Source organism: Ambystoma mexicanum, chromosome 6p (genome assembly GCF_040938575.1).
Source record: "Ambystoma mexicanum isolate Mex_15411 chromosome 6p, UKY_AmexF1_1, whole genome shotgun sequence".
Taxonomy (NCBI): domain Eukaryota; kingdom Metazoa; phylum Chordata; class Amphibia; order Caudata; family Ambystomatidae; genus Ambystoma; species Ambystoma mexicanum.
This window is the reverse complement of record NC_090935.1, coordinates 44,417,665-44,436,052: the sequence shown is the minus strand read 5'-3', so window position 1 is coordinate 44,436,052 and position 18,388 is coordinate 44,417,665. Positions and strand designations below refer to the sequence as shown.

General features: G+C 46.6%; 1 protein-coding gene across 2 annotated transcripts in view; it reads right to left on the bottom strand.

Annotated features, from left to right (window-relative positions):
• The window catches only part of LOC138511187 (B-cell differentiation antigen CD72-like), a 154,066-nt gene that overhangs the window by 5,619 nt on the left and 130,059 nt on the right, over positions 1–18,388 (bottom strand). For both annotated transcript variants that reach the window (XM_069626698.1, XM_069626699.1), the window contains 2 exons: positions 16,971–17,134; positions 9,239–9,324 (listed from right to left, as the gene is read on the bottom strand). In XM_069626698.1, coding sequence (XP_069482799.1) covers positions 9,239–9,324; positions 16,971–17,134 — 250 coding nt within the window. The remainder of the gene's footprint in view (positions 1–9,238; positions 9,325–16,970; positions 17,135–18,388) is intronic.

Genomic DNA, 18,388 nt, shown 5'->3' with positions numbered 1-18,388 from the left:
GGAATCAGGAAATAAGGGGAGTACCAACCCTTGTTCCTCTCCGCTACAGCTACATGTTCTATTGCACCCTTCTCTAGCGTGGTTAACATTTCTTGCACAAGGAGTGGTTCTGGAATTTTTACAGGAGTTGAATCCCCGTGGATGATCTTGAGGCCTTTTTTGAAAAGGAAGGCAGTAACCTTGGGCCACTGTTTCCAGTGCCCAAGAATCTGAAGTAATGCCCCGCCATTTGTTCAGCTACTGAGAAATTCTGCCTCCCACCAAGGTTTTATAGGTGAAGTCCTCAGAGTGGCTTAGAGGCGGCTGCAGCAGCAGCTCAGGGTAAAGCTGCGCTGCTGGGGCTGATTTAGCAACCCTCTCTTGTCCACCACAAGGGAATTTTCTTTGGCCCCTTTGTCCGGCTGTCCTCTTCTTCTTCCAAATGAGGAATAGAAATGAAAGGACGACCCCTCCAGGAAGATGAGCCTGAATAGGGTTGTTGAGGTTGTCTAATGGCGGTGCTAAGGGATTTAGCCGCCGCCTTTGAGGTCTGCAGCTTCTCCAAAATCTCATCCGCCTTGCTGCCAAACAACCTTGAGTCGTTAAAGGGCATGCTGGGCAGTTTAACCTGCACGTCTGGTGCAGACCCTGACTTCATCAACCACGCAAATCTGAATAAAACCGTGCTAGCAGCCATGGATCTGCTGATGCTGTCAGCAGTGTCCAAACCTTACTGGAGACATTCACCCATTGCCTCCTTACCATCTTTAATAATCGCAAGGAAGCCGTCTCTTTCTTTGCCTTCTGGGATGTGATCAGCCGCCATGGCAACACAGTCGCACAGGGTAAACGTGAATCTGGATAGAGTGCAAGTCACATTTGTAGATTTTAAGGCCATACTGCCTGCCGTGAAAACCTTACGTGCCCGGGCATCCACTCTCTTGTCATCCCTGTCAGTGGGATGGAGGGATAAGCCGATTGTCTGGTCGACGCAGCTGCCTGAACTACCAAGCTTTCAGGAGTGGGATGCTTAGTCAGGTATTCTGGATCACTGCTGGAAGGCCTGTAATTCCTTGCAAAGTTTTTGTTAACAGCAGGCCCAGCATCCGGGGTCTACCAATTAGATTTGATTTTGATTTGATTTGATTTATTTGTAAACGCCCTCCTGATGTATCCGACTGTAGCAAATCCGTCATCTATGAGAATGTTATCAGCTCAGAAATTTAGCATACAAGTGAATAAACATTGTTGTTCAATTAACAGAATAGGTAGGTCTTCACAGCCTTTCGGAATTCAAAAAGAGTTTTGTTCTCGAATGGCTGTCGGGAGACTGTTTCAAAGCTTCAGGCCATAGACTGAAAACCTATCGTCCCATTTATTCAGGTATCTTTACCGTGGCACTTGCAACAACATCTTGTTGCACGAGTGGAGTTGGCGGCCTGGAGTGTAAATCTTCATTTTATCCCACAGATAGCTTGGTGCTAGCTGGTTTCCACATTTAAAAATAAAGCAGAGAATTTTAAAATCTATGCATTTCTTCACGGCTAGCCAATGTAGTGATCGCCTTGGACCGCCTTAGATTAGAGATAGGGGACGATTTTGCCACCCTAAACACCAATCTAACGTCTGCATTTTGTGCTACTTGCAGTCTCCGAAGTTGGGATGCTGGGATTCCTGTCAGCAGAGCATTACCATAGTCCAGTTGTGAATTGATAATAGTTACCACGACTGCCGCCCGGTCCTTGTCTGCTATGAACGGCAGGACCTGTTTTAGCATCCGTAGGGTGTATAACACAGATTGAACTTTCACACTAATCTGTGCCCTACTGCCCATGTTATCTTCAAAGATACAACCCAGATTATTTATTTTAGAGGAGAAATCCAGTTGTGAGCCCAGAAAGCACAGTCGCAATAACTGCTTATTATGTTGAAAATGATGTTTGGAGCCAAACAATGCTACCTCTGTCTTATTGGCATTTAGCAACAGCTGGTTAGCACACATCCATGCTTGCACCTCCTTTAGACAGTGTTCCACTAGTTTGAAAGTCTTCTCCGATCTCTCTACTCTCAGAAATGCCTGAGTGTCATCAGCATATGAGTGGAATTTAACTTGATGTTTTCTCAAGATATCCATAAGAGGTTTTATGTATAAATTGAAGAAGAGAGGGGAGAGTGAAGAACCTTGTGGGACACCACAATTTTGCATAAGGGAATCCGAAAGGAATTCTCCAAATGTAACCCTTTGTTCTCTTCCAGTCAAAAATGACTTCAACGACTGTAAGGCTTGTGCAGAGTTCTTTCCGACCTCCTCAAGATGTCTCAACAGGATCTTATGATCTACTGTATCAAATGCGGCAGATAGGTCCAACATAATCAAATGCGACATATCCCCCTGGTCTGCCGTCTCCAGGAGATCATCCAAAACTGTCAATAACGCAGTCTCTGTAACAAATCCTGGTCAAAAACCTGATTGTAAAGGGTCCAGTAATTTCTCCTTTTCCACGTATTCCTGCAACTGTGACGTGAATCATTTTTGTAAAATGTTTGCAGGCCATGGTAATACTGCCACTAGCCTGCAATTTAGCAGTTTCTTGGGATCTACTTTTGCTTTCTTCAGCAGTGTGCTGACAACAGCTTTTTTAAGGATTGCTGGTACAATACCTGCAGTTATGGATTTATTCGCAAAATCCATTATAAAGGGATAGATATCCGATGCCAATCGTTTTGCTACCGATGGTGTAATCACAAATAAAGCATCATTTGTGTATTTCAGATCAGAAAGTAAGGAGTGTACAGTCTCCTACGAAACTTTTGTAAATGAAAAAAGTTTGTGAATTAATGAGCCATCTGAATTGATGACCTCACTATCATCCAATAGCTCGTAAGATTCTGTCGGTAGAGATTGAGCAATCATTTCTCAAATTAATTCTATTTTTTTTTTTTACAAAATAGTCATGGAAGGAATCTGTCGGTGTTTGAGAAGCTTCTAGAGCTGCTGAAGCACAGTTGGGTTCCACAAAGTTTGAAATAACCGAATATAATTCTTGCGTTCTGTTAGTGGCTTTCTCAATCTTATCCATAAGGAATTTTGATTTGGCTTCGAAGATAGCCTTTCTATAATTTCTTTGAGTGGTCTTAATCAACTATAGATTATAATGAGTTTGCTCTTCCTCCATTTCTTCCATTTCTTTTCCAGAGAGCTCAACTGTTTCCGTTTTAGGACAAGTTCTTGCGAGAACCATGAGTTGAACACTTTGCTAAGTATACCTTGTTGAAAAGGGGCCAGATGTTTGCACAAATTATCCATAATTTCTGTGCCTTCATTGAAAAATACCTTGCCTGAACTGGAATTAGAAGTTTCTTTCCTCTGCAGGGCCATGTGGAAAGGTAAAATTGGGTCCTTCTGAAGACCCTGTCTAACATGTCGGTCATGTCATCTTGTTCGTATGATGGAGAAGGCATGCTCCACCCCATAAACTCAGTGACTTTACTCATGAGCTTTTTATAGGAGGAATCTGCATGCTCATAGGGGTCAGGCTTGCCAAATTCCAGTTCAGGCGAGGTATCCAAACCACTAGCGGACTGGAGATTATCATACAAATCACTCATATTTGACTCCTCAGAAATTAGTTCTGGCACATTGGGGGTGCAAAACTGCTTCTGTAGGTACGCTTTCTTCCCAGGTAAAATACTGCATCTCGCCTGGTGGATTCCCCTGAGTAGAACCCCGGACACAAGATAAGCATTATATATGCTGAATGCAACACTAACTGCACGTGAGGATAGCTCACTAACATAGAAATGCGAGAGTAGCTGGCAGCCATCTTTGTTCAAATGAGCATTAAAATGCTGAATTAATTAAATACAAATCCATACAGACTTTCGAAATTAACTCAAAGCCTAAGCCAAGGTTGAATGAATGTTTCATGGGAGTGGGGAGTTTCCTCAAAACACCAGGTGCAGACTTTGGCAGTAAAATATTGGATACAATAGAATTAAATAGCAGGAAATACAGATTTCAGCAGTGTCTTGCAAGGGATTTTATCAACTAAACTCGGCATGAAGCAGGGAAGAGATAGAGAAGGACAGGAAAGCCAGTCAGAATGCATTGAGGCAATAGTTTAGTGTATGCTGACCTTCAGTGCCTGGAATTGTCTCGCTCTATTTTCAGCAAATGAAATCTAGTTAAAACCTGTATTTTTCCAGCCATTCTGCTGATCAGCACATGGTGATGTCACAAATGGGCGGTCTGGGTGCTCATTCCAGTGTTCTATTTAAATTCTGTGGTTTGTGTCTATAAAATGTGTTCTAAGTGGAGGCATAGTTGAGAACCTTTTCTGTCAGCCCAAGCGCAGGGCTGTTTCCAAACTGTATCTCCCAGCTTTTAGGGGGTTTTAATAAATCTTTTTGTGCCCTGCACTGTGGGTATCTATTTTTGGAGCATGTCTGAGAATATAACTGTCTTTACATAAGGCGAGCGAGCGCCAGGAGTGCTTGGTCTGTTTTTATAAGACTGCAGCTGACAAGAAGCCTGGAACTCTTCCCACGCATGGCACTGAGTGGCACGTACGCAATCAGATAAGGCGCAAAGAAACCGGCTTGCAGTCTGGCCCTATTTATCAAAATCAGCTGCCCGAGATCGTGCAGCTCCTCTGCGCCCCTAAGTGGAATGTGTGTTTTGTTGGGAGGAAGTCAGCTTCATAAATTATGGTACAAGTAAACAAGTGGGTAGACTAGACTCTCAGTGTGCTTAAACCCAGACAAAAGTCACTCCATTTGCCAGCCGCAAAGACCAGTAAAGTAGTACTACCCCTATACTACAACAAACATCAGGTAAAGTTAAGCATACTGGTCCAATGCGCCTTGCAACATAAATTAATGTTTATTCAGTTCTTCATTATTATCTGGTGCCCATATTATGCCGATGCAGCCAACAAGCGTGTTTCGACAGAGTTGTCTTTTTGAAGGCTGCCCCATGATCCAATATTTACATAACAATTCAACAAAGTAATTGAATCATAGCAACATGTGCCATTTGTCAGTGTGCAATCACAAACACAATATTCAATTAATTAAATCCCCAAATCATAACATATGGTAATAACATAGTTTTACATACCAGGGAGTTGGATATGTGTTAGAATTACCAGACGTTGCATGGAAAAACATTATAATGGCATATGAGTATCTAAGGAGTTAAGCTATTAGTAAAGAAAATATCATATTGCAGTGCTTTTCTCCACAAATGACCCCATAAGTGATAGTCCGTTGCTGTGGCTCTCATTGTACATGACACAATATTAAGAATAAAGTCCTCGTGTGAAGAGCCAAATGCCAGTATAACATGCAAGGGTCGTGTGAAGAGCCAAATGCCAGTATAACATGCAAGGGTTTATGAGCAGCCACCTTGCAGTCTGCATAGCATGTTTAACATATTCGCCGCCCCATACTTGCAGTGACATGCACATGTAGACCCTTCACGCTGTGTAACATGATCAGCTCGAATTTTAAACAGTGTTTCAATCTGAGAACATGTGCGGGAGATTCCCAAATTCAATATTAGAACACTCATACCATGAACTTTTGCCACTCTGTAAATAAATACTATCAACATGAGTATTCAGAGACCAAGATGGAGGTATTTCCCCAGAAGGAAATACCTCTCAAAATAGTCGCCTATCAGTAATGAAATAATGATTCTCTTACCCCTTGTGTTTAATTAGATCAATCTTTCGTCCTGCAACAGTAATGCTGTTGCTGAGTGCCGATGACTAGTATTCCGCAATTTAGGTGGTTGATATAAACAATGAAATAAAGGTGATTGATGGATGGTAACCCCACTCATGATTAGTTTGAGTGTGCCTCATTTACTTATTCATTTATTTATCAAAAGGCAAAGAAGACGGAGGAACATTAAGGGACGGCAGAGAAAGAGTAGGAGGAATAGTTGAAGCAGGGAAGAATAGAACCTCAATCTTTGAAGGTTGGTGGTGAAGAAAATGGGGAGGCATCCAGTTCTGAATGGCAGAAAGACAGTTCCACAAAGCAGAGGGACGCGTAGGCTTAAAAGAAGAAAAGGAGGATATTGTTTGTGTATCATCTGTATATAGATAAAAGGAGAGATTAAATGAGGGAATGAGAGCCGAGAGGGTGCAGTATAAAGTGTAGAAAAGGAGAGGGCCAAGTACAGAGCCTTCAGGGACACTAGAGGAGAGGAAATGAAGAGGTGTGCCCAGCCCAGGTAACTGAGTAGGACCTCTGAGAAAGATAGGAGTGAAACCATTCAAGAACAGAACCAGAGATGCCCAAAGTGGAAAGAGAAGAGATAAGAAGAGAGTGGTCAACAGTATCGATAGCTGCAGAAAGATCAAGAAGAATGAGGATAGATGAAAGCTTGGAATGACGAGCAGACAGAAGAGAGTTACAGACATGCAAGAGGGCAGTCTCCATGTAATGACAAGGACAGAACCCAGATTGAAGAGGTGGAAGGAGAGAATGACGATTTAGATAACTAGCAACCTGAGCGTATGCGGCCCGCTAAAGGATTTTAGAGAGGAAAGGAGGAAGCGAGATGGAGTGGAAATTGGCAGAGTAGAGGGATCTAGAGTTGGTTTCTTCAGAATTGGGAGAATAAGTACTTGCTTAAAATATAGGAAAGCAGGAATTTGAGAAAGAAGAGTTAATAAGAGAAGGAAGATAAGGAAGAAGATGAGGATAGACCTGGGAAATAAGAGAAGAGGGAAGAATATCAGAAGGTGAAGCAGTAGGGTGAGCGTGAGGAAGAAGAGCAGAGGCATCAGAGTCAACAAGAGCAGAAAACGAGGAAAGAGAGTGTGGAGATAAACTAAGAGAGGAGGCGGGGGATTACCAGGAGAGTAAAGGCAGAGCAAAGATTAGGAGGAGGCAGGGGGAGGAGTACCGGGAGAGTTAAGGCAGAGCAAAGATTAAGAGGAGGCAGGGGGAGGAGTACCGGGAGAGTTAAGGCAGAGCAAAGATTAGGAGGAGGCAGGGGGAGGAGTACCGGGGGAGTAAAGGCAGAGCAAAGATTAGACACTTTAAAAGCAAAGTCAGAGGAGGTAAGGAATGAAAGCGGATGGGTCAGGAGATGTAGGAGAAAGGATATTGTGGAGGAATTGAAAGAGACGCTTAGGGTGATGGGAGCAGGAAACTGTCAGTTTGTTTTGCAGCAAGTAAAGCAGAGGCAAAAGAGGAATGTAGAGATGAAAGCACGATGAGGTCAGAGGGAGACCAAGATATTTTCCAATGCCGCTCAGCTTCACGCATGCGGCAGCGGCGAGAGATGAGGTTGGTAGCAAGTCAGGGCTGGAACACCTTTCGAGTAGGAGAAAAGGACCGCAGAGGGGAGGTACAATCAAGTACGGCCAGCAATGTAGAATGCAGAGTCTTAGTAGCCGCATCAGGAGAGAGGAAATAAAGGTGGGAATAGATGGAAGAGAAGAATACAAAGAAGAAATAAAAGAGGCAGAGACAAAAGAGCTAGATTACAGAGAGTAAATGAAGGCAAAGAGGATGAAGAAGTAGGCAAAGCAGGAGAAGTGAGAGACAAGGAAAGTTAAATATGGTAGAAGCATAGAAAGGACACGAAGACACCGGCAGAGAGGAAGGAAGTGAAGCGAAAATTCAATCAGGACAGGATTCAGACTGAAGAAAGGGGGAGATAGAGAAAAATGCAAATAATACGAGTCAAGAAGTGCAAAGAGTAGGATGGAGTAGATGAGGGAAGATTAAAGTTGCCAAGAAGAAAAGAGGGAAAGATGAGAGGATAGAAGAAGATCAAGAGGTTCAGCAGGTGGGCCAGGAGGACGATAAACAACAAGGAGCAAGGCAGGGAGAGGATTGGAAAAGGAGGAAGATAGTATTCGAAGGAGGCAAAGAAAGGGCAATCAGGGTGGGTAAGAAGAATGACAGAGCACCCCAGTACCTCTGCCACATCGGGACAGGCGAGGACTGTGGGAAAACAAAGTAGAAGCAGCATGGAAAGAGGCTGGTGTAAAAGAGTTATCAGGAGTAATTCAGGTTTCAGTTAGACAAAGAAAATGGCGGTCACAACAAAAGAATAAATCAAGAATTGAACGAGATTTGTTTCAGACTGAACGAGGATCAAAGAGATCAACATTGCAAACAGGCAAGACATCAGAAGAAGTAGGAGGGCAAGAAAGGTTAGAATGATCGCGGATGCAAGCAGAAGGTGTCTGAGGGAAGAAACGGTGGGCTATGCTGGGTGGGATAGGACGAGGCATGGAAACAACTAAAAGAATAAGGGCTAAATAGAAGAACGCGTGGAAAGTACGTTGGTGCATGATCAGGTGTGAACAGGATATCACAACGCCCATAAATGAGTTGCTCCTCGGTAGAGGCGCTAATGGGCGAGGCGCCCAGGACAGATGTTTAAATAGGGCTATGGAAGGCATGTGACCCGTCACGTGACCTCGGTGCCAGCAGAACAGCCTGGAAGAGGTTGGTAGGCCGCAGGGGCCAGGCAGGTCAGGCAGTCTGCAAGAGGCAGGAAAAGACCCCCGGTGGCTGCGACGAGCCGCGATGGTAAGGAGTCACCTCCACCTCTCCTCACCTCTGCATCGCCTTAAACAGCAGCTGAACATTTTGGAATAATTATGGATTGTGAATGTAATCTGAGGAAACTTGATCATGTGCTGAGCATGAGAGAGCATTGTGTTCTCCAGCTGGGCTGGGCTGAGCAGCATTCATCCTGGTCTTTCTGATGAGCGCCCCTTTTTCTCTGAAGCTCTGGGAAGTGCTGGGTGGCCGGTACTGTAGAGGAGATGCGGGGCAAAGATAACAAAACAATGGTCCCTTAAATTAGCCATGATTTATAAAGCATAGCTAGACGAAAGAAAGTGGTAAGCAGTAATATGGTGCCTGCAGCGTCCGATGGGCCGCTAGGAGGGGTATTTGTCTCTGGAGGGTCACAGAGAGGTGACACTGTTGCTCACTTGGACATGTAGGAGAAGATCATCACCTACTTAAAACAATATTATTTGGTATACTCGAAGCAGGCACAGGTGCCGGCAGGGCCCCTTTGAAAGCAGGCTCTGGGCAATGGCACAGACTGCCCATGCCTCGGGCCGGCCCTGCCTACAGGGTGATGCTCTTGGGGGCAGTCACCAGGCCAAGGAATTCACGTATCCCCTTCAGATGCCGGCTCTGATCTGGAAATGTAAAAATGTCAGAGGCAACTTTGAGTCCTGTCGACATATTAAATAACATCAAGTGAACTTACTCTTCTGAGCCATCGGGCCACTTCCATTTTCCTTCCTTTTTTTCCAGACCAAACCAGTACTCCTGCCCTGTTCTCTTTATCAAGTTCTGAAAAGAAGAACATCTTGTGTTATATGACTACATACACAAAGCACACATATGTCATCTTAAAGCAGAAATGCATCCTCATGCTTCAAACACAGTGTACCAGCAAAATATCCTTCCTCCCTTCCTCTCTCGCTTCCACCATCTCTTGCTCCCTTCCTCCCTTCATCAACGCTCGCTCCCCCCTCCCTCAAAACACCTTCCATTCGGGCTGCTTTATTTTCCATTCAAGGAATAGAGACCTACTGGCCTTGAGGATGACCTTTTGGTCGAAACACGTGTCGGCTGTTACAAGAATAAAACTACCAATCACCTATTGGGATGACTCTTGTTTCTCCGATATATTTGAGATTTGAACTGTTATTCAATTATTGAAGAATTAACCAAAGAGTTTTCTGTGCTGTATTACAACGTACATTGTCCTACTTTGTAATCATTTGACTAAAGGGTTTAGGGGAACCTTGTATGTTGTTTCTGCTGCGGTTGACCACTAACAAATGAGAGGAGACTAGGCGAACTCCAGCTTGTCGCTCCCCAAGTTTTGTTCTATTCCTCTTTTGGAGGAGTCCTTCGCACTCGGCTCGCTGAATTGTTTTCATAGCAGCGCATCGCAGTGGTTTTAGTTCTTAATGCTGCGTGGTTTGCTCTGCCTCTTGTTCGCTCCTTTTGGTCTCTCTGTGGGTGCTCCCTGATTGTTCTATTTCGGTGGTTGCAATGACATATTCTGCCAGACAAAGAGATCGACACTGGCATGAACGGTGCCGTGCCGGCATGGGGTAACCGACAGTGGTACTTTGGTCCCACAACTTGGCACATGAGGAACGGATAGGTGCTGGGGCCCTCTCAACTCCCACAGCTCACTTCTGGGGTAAGACTGGCTTTGGTATCAACCCTGGTAGGCTTCCCATCCCAGGCTGAGAGGGGTCCATACCTCCACATGACAAGAACAGATCTCTGGTCCTATCACACACCTCCATGCTTCCCTCTCAATCCACCTCACCCTCCACATTTCAAACTATCTGTGAACCCCAGGATTGTTGTATTGATGACTCCCCTTGACATTTCCCATGGAACTGACTGAACAACAGAAAATCTGTACCAAACAGATGTTCTACTGGGAGTCCAAACAGGACAATACTTGGGAAAAGGAGCTCTTTGGTAGGATGTGGAGGGCTACAAGAGCTTGTGGGTAAATAACTGGGTCCAGATGATTTGGGTTAGAGCTCCTGGGTGGAGCTCCTCCAGAATAATTAGGTCGGCCTGGACGAGTAGTGCTATAGTCCAGATTCCTTGAACTTTTGCTGGGATGTGAAATTTGCAGTCAGTCTCTCCGATGGTATAAACAATTGAAGGGGAAAGTCCTTTGTCGTCTTCAAAAAGCAGGTCAGTGAGATATTCAGGGTCAGTTGATTCTGATCCCCAATCGGCGTTAGTTGACACTCCGGGATAAGTAAACCCAATTTCCATAGGTTCTTCCTTTGGTCGCTCCGGCCAGAACCTGGAAATGTATCCTGGCTTCCCACAGTCATAACGTCTTACTATCGCTGGGCATGCACCAGTTGGACCGGAGATGTTGTCTTTGAGTTGTGTGTTACTGTAGTAGGGCCTGGTCTGCTTATTACTGAATTCTCTTCTTTTCCCTGTGACTCCTGGGTGTCTTGGGTCCCCTAATTGGCTGCCTGGAGTGTATAACCCTTTGATGGGCACTGGAAGTTTGAATTGCTGCATCCCACACGGGCTCATGTAGCTGCGAGATAAACATTTGGAAGGAAAGTGACAAGTAACCGATGAACTGCTCTAAATTCAATATTTCCTTGACTTCGTCGAATGTCTTGTTGTTTAACCATTTATTTAGGCAGTCCCTTGCTCAGTATGACATCTGAAGGGGACTTTCCCATTGTCTTAGTTGTAGATGTCTCCAACGTATCTGGTGGTGTTCCCGGTAATGCCTCAACTCTTCTAGGATACCCTGTTTTAATTCTTCATATTGTACCCCTCCATTAAGGTTGAGAGCTTGTAAGGCCTGCTGAGCTTATTCCATGAGCACTGGCACCATATATCTGGCCCAGCGATCTCAATGCCATCTTGCCACTCAGTGTTCATGAAGAATGCTGCAGGATCTTCTCCATTGGCCAGTTTCTGGAACATCGCCAGTGGCACTGCTGGTTGTTCTTTTCTCTCTGTGATGGGTCACTGTAAGGTGCTGATAACTGATAGCCAGTTGGCCTTCTACCAGGGCTCGAACAGGTCTTCCATGGGTGTTGGCCATGTTGCTCTCGTCAGGTGGTGTAAGCTTGGCCTCCTCATCTTCGTTGTCCGGTCTCCTGGGTTTCCTCCACTGCTGGAAACAGGGTTACTTGGAAGATCTCATAGCCTACTTCTTCTGGCTTGAGCTTGTTTCCATTGACTAGTTCACTAATGGATCTCCCAATCTGTCCTAAGAGACGGTTTTATGGTTCTTGTGCTGGGATGGTTGCATCCTCCAGAAGGTCAGTTCTGGTTGGAGTGTTGACTGATCCGGCGGCGTCCCAGGATTCTTCTGATTCTTCTGGTAGGGACCAAGGCTAAGACAGTGTTCGATTTTTAAATCTCATACACACTGTTCAGTGCTGCGTAGCTTCGCAGGTAGGTTTATGCCTTTTACATCTCATACATACGCCCATTAACCGGTGCCTGCTTGAAAGCAACAAGACAATGTGAGGAAGAACAAACCTTCCGTGAAAATCAACCCCTTAGACGAGACGTCCGGGGGAAGATCTTTGTGAAGAAACGTTTCTGCATGTCGGGTGGTAGCTAAAGACTTATCTGTGTAGAACTCGCCACGACAATGCAGTAAGATTCCTGTAATGCCCTCCAAGCTTGTATGCTCCTGCTTGAGATCTTTGATGTGTGGGCAGAATTAGGTAAAATAATTTAAGATACATGCAGAATTACTCACTTCAGCGTGCAGCAATGGGTAAAAAAGGGTGGGGTGAGAGGCAGTAGAGGGGAAGTGGTCGGTGATGAGGGGTCGGATGGGTGCATGGTATAAACACAGCTGTTGCAGGTAGTACAGGAGTGTCTAAGCATTGGATAAAGTGCTAGAGTTCCGGAACACAGATAGAAGAGACACTGGTATCAATCCTGTGCTTGACTTCTAGAATGCAGATAAAAGAGACACTGGTATCAATCCTCTGCTTGAGTTCCGGAACACAGATAGAAGTGACACTGGTATCAATCCTGTGCTTGACTTCTAGAATGCAGATAGAAGAGACACTGGTATCAATCCTCTGCTTGAGTTCTGGAATGCAGATAGAAGAGACACTGGTATCAATCCTGTGCTTGAGTTCTAGAATGCAGATAATTATGGTATTCATTGAGCGCTGACCTAGCTTCGAGAAGCAACGGAGTGCTTTACAGGAGGTGTAATTATAACTATATTATATATGTTTTATAACACACGACTAATAACGAAGAACCAGTTTCTAAGCGTGGGCCCGGTATTCGAACCTGTGTTGCTCTGAGTTGTCTTGCTTCCAAGATGAGCACGATGCCCCTGAGCTATCCTCCTGGCCCTATACAACAATACAGATACATAACAGAGAGCTTTACAGAGGTATACAATAGTACAGATTCATAACACCGCTCTTTTCAGAGGTAACAACAGGCCAGATATTCAGCCAGGGGAGAAGGGGATACCCAGGGGCACAGAGGAGGGGGTACAGCTATACTGGGTGGTGGGAAGGAGAGGGGTGGGCATCGTCAAGTGAGTCAGGTGGCGAGAGGGGCAATTTGATGGCCAAGGTGTTGAGGCAGAGAAATTCCTTGAAGAGGTGGGTTTTGAGTTGTTTTCTGAATTGTACGAGTCATGGGGCGTAGGCAGAGAAGGCTTGTTTTCTGGTCCTTTCCTTTTTTGCAGCAGAGGATTTCAAAACTGTGCATGTCCTGGCTTCTGGTGGTGCCCTGTCTGCCAGAGATGCTGGGTTTCTCCGCAAGGTAGCTGGATGACTTGAGGGCCACTACCTTATAGATGATGCAGCAAGACATGAAGTTGATTTGTGCATGCAGTGGAAGCCAGTGAAGATCAATGAGGGCCGGGGTGATGTGGTCTTATCTGCATAGACCCCTGATGAAACATGCAGCTGCATATAGGACACTTCACAGGTGCACAAGGGAGGACGACAGGAGGCCTTCGAGGAGTGCATTTCCCCATCCAAGTGGGATAGGACCAGTGCTTGAACGGTGGATCTAAAGCTGTCTGGAGGGAGGGAGTAAGGGCTTGACTTTCCACAGGAGGGAGAGCTGATACCAAGCTGTTTGAGTTTTCTTAGCTATGTGTGTCTCGAAGAAGAGGTGTTCGTCGATGTGGAACCCGAGGAACTTGGTGCAGGTGAGGTCAGAGTTCATGGTTGACAGCCAGGTCTGTATGTCTGGGTGTTCAGTGTTGTTGGTGAGGAGTAGGAATTCAGTCTTAAAGGGGGTGAGCTTCAAGTATGGAGTGGACATCTAAGACCGGATCAGCAGGAGACAGGTTTGGAGCCTATGGATGTCCTTGATGGGGTCGATCATGAGGTATAGCTGTGTGGCAGCGGCTCCATGTATATATTGAAGATCACTAGGGAAAGGATGGAACCCTGCAGGACTCCACAGGTGAAGGGTAGTATTGGTGATCTAGATGAGTCCATCTGAACAAACTGCTGGTGGTTGGCGAGGTAGGACTTGAACCAGCATAGGACAAGGTTGCTGATCCCGATGCGCCGATGTAGGGTGTCCGTAAGCACCTGCTTGTCTACTGTGTAGAAAATGGCTGAGAGGTCGGGAGGCATGGGTGCTCGTCATCAAGGGTTTTGAGGGTGTTCTCGGCCACCTGTAAGGTTGCTGTCTCCGTGCTGCATCTGGGTCTGAATCCGGATTGGTACGTTTGGAGGAGATTGTTGGTGTCAATGTGTTCCTGTAGTTGTGCGCCTACTGCTTTTTCTGTGATCTTACCTAAGAGGGGAAAATGGGTGATGAGGCGATACTTACCTAGGTTTTTGGGATCCAGGGTGGGTTTCTTTAGTTGACGGAGGATTTGTCCGGCTTTTAGGGTCGATGGGAAGGTGCCTGGGAGCTGTTGATGATCTCCAGGTAGGGAAGGAGAACTTCTGCAGGGAAGGCATTTAGGATGGATGCTGGAAGGATGCCGTCTGTATATGATGTGGCTATGAAGGCAGCCAGGGTTTCTACCTGGTCCTCTGTCGAGAGTGTCTTGAATGTTGTTCAGGGTGTGGAGATTTCACGAGGAGGGATATGAGGTGGGTCTATGGATGCAGAGTTGGTGAATGTTGCTGATTCTGTCGATGAATAAGGTGTTGATGGCGGTGAATTTTTTGATGGAGTGTGGTATGGCAGGGGCAGGTAGCGGTTGACGCACTTCTTAACTGCTTTGAAGATGGCTCTGCTTTTGTTGTCGGCTACTGCTATGGTGTTCTGATAGTAGGAGGCCTTGGTTGTGTCGATGAGTTTTTGGCGGGTTGCTCAGAGTTCCTTGAGACGCGTCAAGTCGGATGAGGTCCTGAAGTGGCGCTGGTTTCTCTTGTTTCCTGATGACTCTTTTGCTGATTGATTGAGTAATTTATATCACGCACTAGACAAACCGAATCATGTCAAGGCACAGTTGTAAATAGGACCAAAATGATAGCTCTGGCATCTGGTCATCAAAATTGTTCTCTTATCTTTAATCTATGTCATTGGGTTTATTTAAATAGGTAGGTTTTACATTTATTTCAAAATGACATCAGAGATACCGATTTTCTCAGCTCCAGTGGGTCACTATTACAAGCTTGTTGGTAAAATACTGCAAATCTATAATCTCCTCTAGAAACACATTGGGCCTCATTACGAGGTTGGAGGTAGTCATGGCGCTATTAGCGCCATGGTTGCCTCCAAACTCGTTCCGACTCCGGTCTGGTGAATGGAGCAATTACCGTCCATTCCAAGGTCGGCGGGACCTGTGATTCCCCATTCACCAGAGCCATTCCCCATTCTCATTTGAGCCCCCATAGGGTTCAATGGGAATGGGGAAGGCGCTAATAACGGTACTGCAAATTGCGGTACCGTTATTAGCTCTGGAGTCCCTTTGCGGGTCCCGTCCTCAATGCCTGGTAAAACCAGGTGTTAAGGGAGGACCCGCAAAGGGAACTCGTAGTAGGGCGGCAAGGGATTACCGGCACCGGTGCCCTTACTGATGCCGGTAATCCCTTATCGCCTACCGTGTAATGAGGCCCATTGCGTTGGAGGGACAACCAACAGGTACTAGTCCTCTGATCTTAAGGACCGTGTTGGTTGATACTGCTTTAGTCTGTCAACCAGATCACTGGGGGCTAAGTTATTCATGCATTAATAAATAATGCATCTGGTTCTGTAACTTGATCCAGTCTTCCACTGCCGGCCAGTGAATGGATCAGTGCAGGCTGGATATTGGAGTAGATTTTCTGACCCGGAATACTAGTCTGACTGCGGCATTCTCTGCTTTTTGTAGTCCATGTTTTTGTTTGGGAGGGGACCCTGCTAAAAGACAATGGGCATCATCACAGCCTTGGCGGTATCCGGGCTGTATGACCACCGGGTTAGCCCAACGCAAATACTATTTGCTTCAGCGCTATTAGCGCCGGATCACGAGTAGCGGTAGGGCAGTAAATCCCCATTCCTCATTGGGTGCAGTGGAACCTAGCATTAGGGAAGGTCAAGTGAATTGGGAGCGCTGTACACCGTGACACCTCTGATTAGAATAACAAGAGGGTCACAATAGCCATTCATTGTACATGTATGACCGCAGCCGGCTCGTTGACCAGATTTTCACACTTGAGGGTCCCCCTTAATTTTGGTACATTGTTTAGATTGGAGAACCGTGACTGTCCGATAACAGCTATGATTGTGTTTTTCAGAGAACATTGATTGTGTCATGATATTTGCCTGGGATTTGTGGGTCTCTTCTTTTCTGACATGTCTTCTGTTTGCAGGGAGATTTTCTTCCTTCACACAGCTCAAGGTTGCACTTTATTACTTGCAAATGGACGCAGATTTATGTTTGTGGAGTATGAGTGTCGTTGTTGCTACCGTGATGCGATTGATTTCATGTTTTTTATGTGTGCCTTTACATAATTATTACATTCAAATGTACTATTTGTCCTTATTAAATTGTTGTCTTATGATTTTATGTTGGGGTGATGCTGACGCCACGTTCATTGATGACCCAATAGTAAGTTAAGATTAATTAACATTCAAAATGGATCCCATGCGACACCATTTCCTCTGTTGTTGTGTATATTTAATTTAGGCAATGCCCACTGCCGCTAAAGCCCCCCCCCCCTTCATTTCCAATGGCACTTAAAGCACTGTTCACCCAGTAGCTCCTTAATGTAACCTCCTGCTGAATCGGGAGGTGACAGCATCTGCTCCCACCCCCCTCACCCCACTCTATGCTCTGGCCGTTAGCATAGAGGGGCGCGGGAGGATGGGGTGGAGGGCCAGCGTTTATACCACCGCCACACCTGCTTAACTCCACCTATGACTTTGTCCATTAAGCTTCTGGACGGATGGCGAACATGTTAAATTAGTGAGATCAGAGATAGAACATTTACGAGCATCGGCGACTCTTGTACTTGCTGGACGCTTCCATCAGCTGTTACCTGCAAGGCCTTATCCCGGGCTCTGATCACTGCAAGGTGGGCGGTCTGCCAGCTGCAGCTCTGCTCTGCAGTGCTTCTCTGCGCCTTCCTTTCGGAAAATAAATAGCATTTTCCACTTATCATGATCCAGCCGCGGGGACAATATTCAAACTTTTCTATCAATGCTGTAAAAAATAACAAAATGTTATGAGAAGATGCATGTGCTATGAAACATGTGCATATGCCCCAGTGCTGGAACCCCCCCTCTGATACTCCTCTCCAGCCCCCTCTGATACTCCTCCCCAGCCCCCTCTGATACTCCTCCCCACCCCCTCTGATACTCCTCCCCACCCCCTCTGATACTCCTCCCCACACCCCTCTGATACTCCTCCCCACCCCCTCTGATACTCCTCCCCACGCCCTCTGATACTCCTCCCCACACCCCTCTGATACTCCTCCCCACACCCCTCTGATACTCCTCACCAGCCCCCTCTGATACTCCTCCCCACACCCCTCTGATACTCCTCCCCAGCCCCCTCTCATACTCCTCCCCACACCTCTCTGATACTCCTCCCTACCCCCTCTGATATTCCTCCCCAGCCCCCTCTGATACTCCTCCCCACCCCCTCTGATTCTCCTCCCCACCCCCTCTGATACTCCTCCCCACACCCCTCTGATACTCCTCCCCACCCCCTCTGATACTCCTCCCCACCCCCTCTGATACTCCTCCCCACACCCCGCTGATACTCCTCCCCACGCCCTCTGATACTCCTCCCCACCCCCTCTGATACTCCTCCCCACACCCCTCTGATACTCCTCCGCACACCCCATTGTTACTCCTCCGCACACCCCATTGTTACTCCTCCCCACACCCCTCTGATACTCCTCCCCACACCACATTGTTACTCCTCCCCAGCCCCCTCTGATACTTCTCCCCACACCCCTCTGATACTCCTCCCCACACCCTCTGATACTCCACCCCACACCCCTCTGATACTCCTCCCCACACCCCATTGTTACTCCTCCGCACACCCCATTGTTACTCCTCCCCACACCCCTTTGATACTCCTCCCCACACCCCATTGTTACTCCTCCCCACATCCCTCTGATACCCCTCCCCACACCCCTCTGATACTCCTCCCCACGCCCCTGATACTCCTCCCTACCCCCTCTGATACTCCTCCCCAGCCCCCTCTAATACTCCTCCCCACGCCCCTCTGATACTCCTCCCCACGCGCCTCTGATACTGCTCCCCACCCCCCTCTGATACTGATCCCCACCCCCCTCTGATACTCCTCCCCACACCCCTCTGATACTCCTCCCCAGCCCCCTCTGATACTCCTCCCCACCCCCTCTGATACTCCTCCCCACCCCCCCTGATACTCATCCCCACCCCCCTCTGATACTGCTTTCCACCCCCCTCTGATACTCCTCCCCAG